Here is an 11832-nt window from a genome sequence, read left to right on the forward strand (position 1 = left end):
TTTCTTCGTGAAGGTCTATTCCTAATCTCTCAAGTCTTCCAATACTTTAGACATCTTCTATTCATTCTTGTTTTTAAAGAGATCTTCTGGTAGACATTTTTTTTCTTACTATATTCATGTTAAAATAAACTTCTAAAAAAACCAGCGCAAATCCCAGTGCATACAGAGATAATACGGCTTAATGTTAATTCTAAAGCATTCAAAAACATAATCGCAAATACCAGTAATGTGGTAAACTGAATTAAAACCAATTCCAAATCTCCCCACTTTGAGGGGATCATCTTTTTTCCTGCTCCTTGCTATCTCCTGAATACCATGCCAGTCCTCGGGAGTGAAAACAGCATTGTTGTACACATAAAGTGCAGGACCTAGAGAGGGAAAAGAGCAACGTACACTCAAAAATGTTAGGTTACCAATGCAGCATAAGGTATTTTAACAATGTGCAAATTTTACAAGCTGTGAAAATGAATTTTGCAATGGCAAGCGTTATTTTGGGCTCCTTACCTGCTAGTAAAATCCCAATGTAAGATTCTTCCATCAGACCAGAAATGGGGTTAGGAGAAGTATAACTATGTATATCTCAAAGGGAATTATAGTACAATTGTCTATGAGCTTCTGTTTCAATATTACTATCTTTCACGAATGAAGGTGAATATATGTCCCAGATTAATGTTGCAGGATCCAATCTGGGTTGGTCACTGGAACTAGAGGTTTTGTCTTCCAAGTTTTTGGATTTGTGCTGGAGCACATCCTCAAGGAGCTACGCTTGCTATCTTTACGGGCAGAGCCCTCCCACATAAGGAATTTTACAATTTGCTATGATAGAATAGAATAACAGAGTTGGAAGGGACCTTCGAGGTCTTCTAGTCCAACTCCCTGTGTCTTAAAAACTTCTGGAGGCAAGTAGTTAGGGTGCAGTACTGCAGGCCACTTCAGCTGACTGTTATCTGCAGTTCAGTGGTTCAAATCTCACCGGCTCAAGGTTGACTCAGCCTTCCATCCTTCCAAGGTGGGTGAAATGAGGACCCAGACTGTGGGGGCGATATGCTGACTCTGTAAACCGCTTAGAGAGGGCTGAAAGCCCTATGAAATGGTATATAAGTCTAACTGCTATTGCTATTGTTCTAACTGCCAGGAAATTTCTCCTTTGTTCTAAGTTGCTTCTCTCCTTGATTATTTCCACCCATTGCTTCTTGTTCTACACTCAGGTGCCTTGGAGAATAGTTTGACTCCCTCTTCTTTGTGGCAACCTCTGAGATATTGGAACATTGCTATCATATCTCCCCTAGTCCTTCTTTTCATTAAATTAGATATATACAGTTCCTGCAACCGTTCTTCATATTTTTTAGCCTCCAGTCGCCTAATCATCTTTGTTGCTCTTCTCTGCACTCTTTCTAGAGTCTTCACATCTTTTTTACATCATGGCGACCAAAACTGGATGCAGTATTCTAAGTGTGACCTTACCAAGGCATTATAAAGTGATATTAAAACTTCACATGATCTTAATTCTATCCCTCTGTTTATGTAGCCTAGAACTGTGTTGGCTTCTTTGGCAGCTGTTTCATATTTTCATGGTGATGTAAGAAAACAAATAATTCAGACATGAAAATAGAATTGAAAAAGAGATCTTACCCTGGTATTGAGCCATGTCTTTAGACCAGAGGCTCTCTGTTCCATATTGAGTTTCATCATAGAGCAACCTAACTTCTGTAGCCCCAGCATCTTCTGCATTCTGAATTAATTCCTGGAAACAGAATGAATCAAATATTACATTAAAACATTCTAATTCATATTAATCCAAAGCTCAATTGATTAGAGTACTGACAGGGCCATAGAAGGGGATAGAGTGTGTTGTGTGTAAATAACAAGCCCCAGAAAGGCCATCCAGCCTCCAGCGAGAGCCTCATACCAGCGATAGGGAAGAAAACAGAGAAACGCACACCTATGCATTTAAAATCAAAGCAGAGAAGCCAACTCGTTTCTTTCCCAAGGCTCCTTCTTCCTGCTTGGGAGCTCCTCTTGTAATCCTTACCCACGAAGCAAGGGCTTTGCCTGGCTATTCCGTTTTCTGCCCCTCCTCCCTGATTTATTTATTTTTTAAAAACCCGGATTGAAAAAAGCGATTCAGGGTCAACATAGGAGCCGAGCTTCCTTCGGCGAGTTGAGGCTAAAGCCCGAGCGTATTGGCCCTCCCGTCTGCTTTGCAGCCCGGAAGTGGGAGAGCGGAGAGGCGGGTTCCTAAGCCCAGGAGGGAGGGAGGGAGGGAGGGGGAGGGAGGGAGGGAGGGAGAGAGAGAGAGAGAGGGAGGGAGGGAGGGAGGGAGGGAGGGAGAGAGAGAGAGAGAGAGAGAGAGAGAGAGAGAGAGGAGGGTCCTGGAGGGCTGCGGAGTCTCTTTGCAAGAGGAGGCAGAAGACGGGCTGCCTCTCTTTCCCTGCCGGTCTGCGCTGAAGCAGCAGCCCTTGCCAGCTTGCAGCACGGAAGAAGGGCGCCGCCCATCCCGCCGTTAGAGCCTCTATTTCTCTCCCACCCACCCACCGCATGTCAAGCCTGCAGCATCCCGGCTGCTTCGGCCCAGGCCCCGCCGGTTTCATTAAGCGCAGAGCAGGCCAAAGGTGAGGCGGAGCAGGTTTTGAGGGAAGGCGAGCACGCAAAGGGGGCTGCAGGGAGACCTAGTGATGCAACGGCAGACGCCTTCCTGCATGGCCACTTCCTTTGAAAAGACATTTTTTTCTGGTATCACTTCATCAAGCGCATCCATCATATTAAGAATTTACTGAACAGTGAAGTAGTTACTAAATTTTACTGCGTTCACTAAGTTACTAGTGACTAAGGTTCTTTATAAATGACTATCAGATTTTGAAAACCTGGTATCACTGGATCATGTTCAACAATGTTGTTGAATTAACATTAACTAAAAAGGTTTTTAAATTGGATTTTGAATAAATGTGCAATTAATTGTTACAGTTTTGAATTTTACTGTTACTATCTTCCTTCCCTCGTGCAAACTGCCTAGTCACATGACCTCCCCAAGCCACGCCCACAGAACCAGTAGTAAAATAAATTGAATTCCACCACTGGGTAAGGGGCACTGAGGATCAGTTTGTAGCACCAAGGGGACCGGTGGACTGAGAAAGTTTGGGAACCACTGCTTTAATGTCTATGCCCATTTCGCTACAATTTTTTGGAAATAGTAAAAAGATTGAACTGACAAACAACATTACATAACTAACAAACAACAACATTAGATAGGTACAATACTTTTAATTACCTTGAGAATTTGCCCTCCTTCTGGGTATCTTCTTAGAATATCTTTAAGAAAATCAACAAGTGGAGGAGTAGTTTGCCCAAAGCGACCTAAATAAAATAAAATAAAACTGGTACTCCTGCATTTGAAATACAGAATTGATCTCAGATGTTTATAGGAAGAATCTCAGTAACAGCTCAATCTCACTTACTGGAAGCTGTTCTGTGAAAAGACTGGTTAAAAATCAGGTAAATAGTAATAACAATCAGAGAATTAAAATAAAACGTATAAACAAAAGTGAAAAAAGAAATAACCCTTTAAATCCCAAATCTGGTTCCCTATTATGAGCAACATGAGTAGTGTTGCTCATAATAGGGAACCAGATTGTAGCTCTCATGAACACTTATGAATCAAAGCCAAGTGAATGGATAGGCCTCATCTTAATTTTTCATATTGCTCCAGAGGCACTACTGTATGAGCTGTTTTGTGGAGATTAAAAATAGTGGGATCAAACCCAGATATATTTTAAAAAGGAAATCCGGGGCAAACATTTCCCTAGAGAAATCCAATGTTGAAACCTGCATAAAAATAGTACACAATAACATCCGCGCTCATTACAGAAAGCTACACCCTGTAAAGCCATGGTTTCTTAAAAACACCAGAAACAGCCAATATTAAAGATGAATAAAGTATCTGTAGCTTATTTTGTCAAGTAGTGACTTAATTATTTTTATATAGATATATATATAAATGGAAATTGCATTTATACTTCTTAGGGTTGATTATAAAGGTCTTGGCGTACAATAAAAACAAAGGAGGAATAAGTTGGAAAATCAGAAATCTAAGTGTCCATATTCGTATAAATTGCTTTGCTATAGGACCATGATGGCAAACCTGTGGCACGCAAAGCCCTCTCTGTGGGCACGCGTGCCATCACCAGCTGCTCTTCTCTTTTCAGCGTGAAAACAGCCCCCAAAACGGCAATAAACAGCCAAAAAACAGGCATGCACACGCTGGCCAGCTGGTCTTTGGGTTTCCGGTGCTCCGGGGCGCTTGCATGCGCATGCATTCCAGTTTGGGCACTCGATGCCGAACAGGTTCGCCATCACTGCTATAGGAGCAATACAAAAGCCAATATAACTATGACCTCAAACTAGTTTACTATCCTAAAATGAATCATGTATATTATGGTTTATGTGATGTACAAATCCAATCTCATAAGCACGTATAGGACAAGTACTTTTGCATGGGCACCTAAAAATTTAATAATGGTTATGGCAAAAAAAAAAAATTGGTAAGATGTTACATTTGAACAGCAATATCAAACTAAACACACGCTCATGAAACAGGCTAAAGCTTTTGCTAGAATTTGAGATATTTATTTCTATATCAAATTACTAATAAATAAATTTTATTTACAGTACACAAGACTGTCTACTGCATTTTTTCATTAGAATATTTCAATTTTTAAAACTACAAAAACATGAATAAGGAAAGATGAATAGGTAAAGAAATGAATGGATAGCATATTATAATTTACTATACCTCCTCCTTTTAGGCCCTTGGACAAAAGATTTAGAAATACTTGATTCTGGGAAGACTGAAGGTTCCCAACCGTGGCCCAATTGAACAACTACAAGAAAAAGAACATTATTTCACGTTCTGTGTTCCTAAATAAGCATCAACAATTAATTACTTTATATGATACCGATCAATAAATAGCTACAGTTACCAAATGCCACCTTTAAAATAATCATTGAGATATAGAATATTATATGCTGATAAAAAGTACTTTTATTGCTTATGTTGTGAAGCAACAAGCCCGTTAATAGGATAGAAATATCCACACAAGTAGTCTTCAACTTATAATCATAACTGAGCCAAAAGTTCTGTTGTGAAGCAAGAAGTTTAACAACTTCTTGCTTCACAACAGAACTTTTGGCACAAATTATTGAAGACTACTTGAATTTTGCCTCATTTTACAACCTTTCTAGACACAGTTAAGTGAATCACTGCAGTTGCTAAGTTAGTAACACTAACTTATGAATCTGGCTTCCCATTAACTTTGCTTGTCAGAAACTCCCAAAAGGTGATCACAGGACACTGCAATCATCATAAATATATGCCAGTTGCCAAGCATCCAGTTTTTTGTCATGTGACCATGAGGATGTTGTAATGGTCATAACTTTAAAAAACGGTCGTAAGTCACATTTTCAAGTGCCGTTGTAACTTTGAACAGTCACTAAACAAATGGTTGCAAGTTGAGGACTAGTTGTTTCACATTCAGTTGTGACCCTAATGCAGCATCACCATTACAGTCATAAGTTGTAATGATCATGAGCTGATCACGTGACCGACCTCATTTTACCTTTTTTTACGACAGTTGTTAAGCAAAAGCTGCCGTTATAAGTAGAAACACCACAGTTGTTAAGCAAATCCACTGTTCACTATGATGTGCTTTTGCCAAAAACTGGGTGGTTTTCAGCAAAACCATCACAAAACAAGGTGAAGGGATGCTGCAAACAGCCATAGATGTGACAATGGTGCCAAGGACAGACATGTGACTTCAGGCATGGGTGGGTTGCTCCCAGTATTACTGCTGGTTCGGTGCGTGAAAAGTTTTGCGCGCGTGCGCTCCCTTCGCTCGCATGCTTGCCAGATACAAACTACGTGCACATGTGCATTTGCACAAAAATAGGTTTGCACATGTGCAAAACATTAAAAAAAGAAAAATTACATTTGTGCAATTACAATTGTTCTGCACATTGGCAGAACTGAAAATCAAGATGGCGGCACTGTAGGAGAACAGGTTCGGGAGTGTAGAAGGCCTGGGTCACTGCGGGTTCCAGCGACCCAGGCTGTCAAACCATTACCGGTTCGGGCAAACCGGTCCGAACCAGTAGGAACCAACCTCTGACTGCAGTGGGAGAGTGTCCATTGGAACTTCTTCCTTACCTCTCTTCCCTGGTAGAACAGAGACTGCTCAGCTACTGGAAAACCCGTTTCAAGATAAATTAACTCTTTTATGGCTCCCAGATGTGTTGAATAAGGTACCTCAAAGGTTCTGCAACCCACATAATCATGAAGAACAATCACTGTGATGGACCTTAATTAACAAGGAAGAAATAAATACTATCAGATTAAAGGCTCATCGAATACAGCACTGTGAGCAAATCACATTTATAAGCTTCCCAAAGTCTTTGCAAAGTTTGTAAATTGGGTTTCTGCCATTTAACCCTCAATGCATAATTCTTTTATATTAATATCCATGGAAACTAACATGATATCCAGTTCTAGTTACTATAAATTTTAGATACGAGCTATGTCTTTAAAAGTACTTTTTTCCTCTGTTTTGAAGTCAATTGCATGCAATCATCCATTTTAACTTTATGAGATAATTAAGTTAATTATAACTTAATTAAAACTTTAAGTTTATAAGGTAATACAAATTTATCATGTGTGCTTTCAGAGATTTGAGAGAGCAGAGCAACTGACAAAATGTTAAATAAGACCATGTTCCTTTTATTATGTCATTTTATAAAATGGCTATCTCTGCTTCGAGATAAGTGCTTTTTTCAGTACTCTTTCTCAGAACTTATCAATAATTGTAAGATTTATCTTCTTAACCCAAATAAAATATTTCTCTATTTCTACTTTTGTAATAAATAATTTAATATTTGTTGAGACATCTGTATTTGCATTTTTTTGTTAAATACTCTCTGCATCTTTTAATTTTCTTTGAAAGAACTGTATTCCAAATCTATTGTAACCATATTTTTCCATTCCGTATGTCCTTCAGTTCAATCATTTCTAAACCAGGGCAATTAATAATATGCCAATGTATAACAGTGATTAGACAATCAATACTCCATTGGGTCTTTTCATAAATATTTCCTAACCTAAACAGAGAAAGAGAATAACCAAAAACAGAGAAAGAGAATAGGCAAAAAAATCAACACAGTCGGAGTGGGAATTTCCTTGTGGGAAATTAGTAAGGAAATCTTCCTTCCTTCCTTCCTTCCTTCCTTCCTTCCTTCCTTCCTTCCTTCCTTCCTTCCTTCCTTCCTTCCTTCTTTCCTTCCTCTCTCCCTCCCTTTCTTCCCCCTTCCCATTAGGCAGGTGTGGCTGCTGCTGGGTGAGGTAATGAGCAAGGAATTGAGAGAGTGGCTGGGAAACTGTCACAGAAAGTTGAAAATGATTGTGTCATTGCAGCTGCAGTCCAGTAGCAATAAAGCAGTTACAATTTCCCTTAATTTCATTCCCCTGAGAGTCATGAATGCCAGATTTTGGATGCATTCTGTACATTAACCCATTTGAGGTACCTTTCTTAAAAAAAATGTTGCCCTATGATGCATCATTTCACTCAGGTAAAAATTATGAGAACAGTTTTAGGTGTGTGTGTGTGTGTGCGTGTGTGTGCGCACGCACGCATATGACATTGACACACACACACACACAGAGCCATATCCCATAATTTTAAATATAGCACACCAAGGATATATTCTAAATCAGTGTTTTTCAACCACTGTGCCGTGGCACACTAGTGTGCCGTGACATAGTGTAAGGTGTGCCGTGGGAAAATTACTTTATATATAGTCAATATAGGCACAGAGTTAATTTTTTTTAACATTTTCTAATGGTGGTGTGCCTCGTGATTTTTTTCATGAAAAAAGTGTGCCTTTGCACAAAAAAGGTTGAAAAACACTGTTCTAAATAATCATGGTGTTTGCTGTTTCAAAATTCAAAATTTCCTATCTCCTATTCCTTCCTTCATTTATTCATTCAATTTATTGACTGTTCATCTTACCACAATAACTGTGGAAAGCTCACAATATTTAAAAGGCGTGAGTAGAGGGCTGGACTAAAAGATCTCCAAGGTCCCTTCCAGCCTATTCTATTCTATTCTGATAAAATATTGCAAAATGTATACACAACACTCTGTTTATTCTATTTATTTCCCCTCAATTTTCTATAAACTGAACTACAGCTAAAAGATCTTTTCCTAACTCTTTACAAAAGTTTAAACAGTATGGGTTAGTAAGGAAACATTGAACTTAATAATTTGCCTGCAGCTATAGGTAACAAGGCATTAATGTGCAGATAACTGAATAGACTTAACAGAAAAATAGAATGGTTGTGTTCTCCACCTAACACAGAAATGTCTTAAGTGGCCTTGGAAAGGAAAACATTAATTTCCATGCCCAACAATGTAAGAAATGAAGCAAACAATTGCAGGAGATAAGAACCAAGTGTTTTTCTTAAAACACCTCAACAAGCTACTAAAAATTGGCAACGTGTTGAAATTATAGCATTTGAAAGTATGCAATGTAACTATAAATCTTCAGCCAGTCAGAATAATAATAAAGAAAAGCCCATTGTTTACTGTATTCTGATGAAAAGCACAATAAAAAGGTGAAAATAAACCACTGCAGTAGCAGTGAAAGACTACCAATCAATAAGGATTAGATTACTAAGAAAATATTTTGAGGAGCCTTACTATATTTGAACAGAACATATTTCACATTTATGTCACAACTACAGAAAATAGGAATCAAGGCAGCCCAGCTTTATATACTGTGTTTTTGTTTGTTTCATAGATTGTCAGCACATTTGCCTCAACTTTCGACTGTTCCCAAAACTTGCAACATCAAGGCATACATAAAAATGATGATAAAAACATACATGTGTATGGGAAATATGTATTGAAAACACAGAAAATTGTATCTTGACTCAGGACCACAATTGGCATCAGAATTTCCATTGCTAAGCAAGGTGGTTGTTAAGTGAGTCATACCTGATTTGATGATCTTTTTTGCCACAGTTGATAAATGAATCACTGCAGCTGTTGAGTATTGCAGTTGTTAAGCAAATCCAGTCTCTCCCATTGACTTGGCTTGTCAAAAGCTAGCTGGGAAGGCAGCAAATGGCAACCACATGGCCCACATGGGATGCTACAACTATCGTAAACACATGGAGGGCTGCCAAATTTTTCATCATGTGACTGTGGGGATGCACAGTTCTCAGAGTGTGTGAGAACTTTTTTCAGGGCTGTTGTAGATTTGAAGAGTTAGTAAACTAATGGTTATTAAATGAAGGCCTACTGTAATATATTTACATGGGAAATTCAACTGCAAGCTATCAGTGTGGCACAGCGAACCAAGTATAAGTTTACTCTCAGCCTTTGAGGCCTATACTTTGGGTCAGGTGTATTTCTCTGCTTAACATAAATGTGTTCAGATTCTGTTCCATGAAGATGCTTTTCAGCGCCTGGGGCTCATACATAGTACCTGTCTGAAACCATTTAAAGCAGTGTTTCTCAACCTTGGCAACTTGAAGATGTCCGGGACTTCAACTCCCAGAATTCCCCAGCCAGCGAATGCTGGCTGGGGAATTCTGGGAGTTGAAGTCCGGACATCTTCAAGTTGCCAAGGTTGAGAAACACTGATTTAAAGCAACCGTATCTTTTCCCAGGACAATTTGGCAGCTACCAAACTGACACAACTGCTTTACAGAATTGCCTTTGCACTGCACAGATCTATTTTCAGAGGTTTTTGAGGGGGGGGGGGATGTTTGTTTATTTATTATTTAGTTAGTTAGTTCGTCAAACATGTAAAAGATAACAGGTATAAGTATAAACATGGACATGAACACAGGAAATGGGGATGAATAAATGAGGACAGTAGGACAGGGACGGTAGGCACACTGGTGTGCTTACCTATTAAAAGTTACTTATTGCCTTAAACACTCCTAGGAAAATGGGATATAAAGGCATCAGATAGATCATCTCCTGCTGTATGGCTGTGTATAACTATCAGCTTTCAGCTTATACAATACAATTTTTTCATCTTTCAAGCATTTCTCATTCAATCCAAGTTTCTTCGCCCTTACAAACGTGAGAGGAATTTCTCTCAAACCTCTCTAGCGCCCTTTCCGTTCTAGGGGGATTATCTCTTGTCTCTTATTCTCCAGGAGTGTGCATTTATTCTTTACTCCAATCCGCAGAAGCATCATTAGGAGGGAGTGGTAGAGTGCCAGGAGTAGCACTATCAGCTGAATAACAATGCAGAGGTGGGTGTGGGCCTTTCACACCAGACGTTACAAGGTAGGTAGGTAGGTAGGTAGGTAGGTAGGTAGGTAGGTAGGTAGGTAGGTAGGTAGGTAGGTAGGTAGATGATAGATGGATGGATATGGATAGATAGATAGATAGATAGATAGATAGATAGATAGATAGATAGATAGATAGATAGATAGATATGATATGATATGCAATAGCAATAGCAATAGCAGTAGACTTATATACCGCTTCATAGGGCTTTCAGTCCTCTCTAAGCGGTTTACAGAGAGTTAGCATATTGCCCCCAACAATCCGGGTCCTCATTTTACCCACCTCGGAAGGATGGAAGGCTGAGTCAACCCTGAGCCGGTGAGATTTGAACCGCTGAACTGCTGATCTAGCAGTAGCCTGCAGTGCTGCATTTAACCACTGCGCCACCTCGGCTCTATATGATATGATATATGATATATAGATTAGATAGATTAGACAGACAGACAGACAGACAGATCCACATATATTCCTTTAACCCTACTATACTAAGCATTAAAGATCCCAGGGAAACAAAACACAGAATTATGAGAAGACCTCCTGGGCCACCCTAAAATCCAGTATATGTATATTGGGGTGTGTTTGGGGGCTTGAATCTACACCTCAAGATGGAAATGTTCAATGCAGATACAAACATATATCCCACCCTCTAAAGTGCTTCTTCCAGATAATTCCCGGACAGCATTAGGACAGGTTTAATTCCAAAACAGCCGAAGAGCACGAGTTTAGCAACGGTTACAATAGCAAGCTGGGCAATAAAGATCCACTGTCACCCAATGTGTCACGTCGCCAACCAGAGGCGGCGCCCCGGTTTGGGGATCCTGCCGCAGGAAAACGGAGAGCCCGGGGCTATGAAGCAAGCGACGGTATATTTCCGACCCAGGACATCATCCTCTCGAGGAAACGCGGCTCCCATTGTAGCCGGGTAACGGCCATTCCCAAGCTGCTGCAGCAGGAGCCACTCCCCGCCCCATTCAGCCGAGAGCCGCAGCGCCATCCTCGGGGGCGAGAGACCAGCTCCAGCCAGGGGCGCCTGGAACGCGCCGGGGGCTCCGGCGGCTCTCCAAAGCGGCACCCCAAGTGCGCGCCCCCCAGCTTCACTCACATGCCCTTCCAAGCTTCCTCGCCGGCCTCCTTCGCGGGCCGAGCCTCCTTTCCGTGACGGGCAGGCTGTTGAAAGTCACCGCGGCGCCCGCCTATCCGGAGGCAGGCTAAAAATCCACTAGCCGCAGCATCAAGACAGGCCTCGCGCTTTCCTCCACCCAGCGCCGCGCCGCGCCGCCGGTTCCGCACATGGGGGAAAAGGAGGGACCGCCCTAAGAGGACGGACGGAGGGAGGCCGGAGGGAGGGAGGGAGGAGAGTCTCTGCAGGAGGGAGGTGGGAGCCGGTGGAGGGGAGGGCCTGAGTAGTAAAGGGTCAAACGGAGGGCGGCTAGGGCAAAGGAAAGGGGAGCAGATGGCGTTGCCTTCGGGCTGCGACAGCTGC

At 41.0% G+C, this 11832-nt stretch overlaps 1 protein-coding gene across 1 annotated transcript in view; it reads right to left on the reverse strand.

The window, feature by feature from the left end:
• SACS (sacsin molecular chaperone) overlaps positions 1–11610 on the reverse strand; it is a 31369-nt gene extending 19759 nt beyond the window's left edge. Inside the window, exons 1-6 of the mRNA XM_014061077.2 lie at positions 11452–11610; positions 6200–6350; positions 4790–4877; positions 3269–3354; positions 1633–1744; positions 222–368 (exon numbers count right to left, since the gene is read on the reverse strand). Of these exons, the coding sequence (XP_013916552.2) occupies positions 222–368; positions 1633–1744; positions 3269–3354; positions 4790–4877; positions 6200–6350; positions 11452–11453 (586 nt within the window). The 5' untranslated portion in view covers positions 11454–11610. The remainder of the gene's footprint in view (positions 1–221; positions 369–1632; positions 1745–3268; positions 3355–4789; positions 4878–6199; positions 6351–11451) is intronic.
• Between the last annotated feature and the right edge of the window lie 222 nt (positions 11611–11832).

Source organism: Thamnophis sirtalis, unplaced genomic scaffold (genome assembly GCF_051295495.1).
Source record: "Thamnophis sirtalis isolate CommonGarterSnake01/CBP01778 unplaced genomic scaffold, rThaSir2_p1.2 scaffold_8, whole genome shotgun sequence".
Lineage (NCBI taxonomy): Eukaryota > Metazoa > Chordata > Lepidosauria > Squamata > Natricidae > Thamnophis > Thamnophis sirtalis.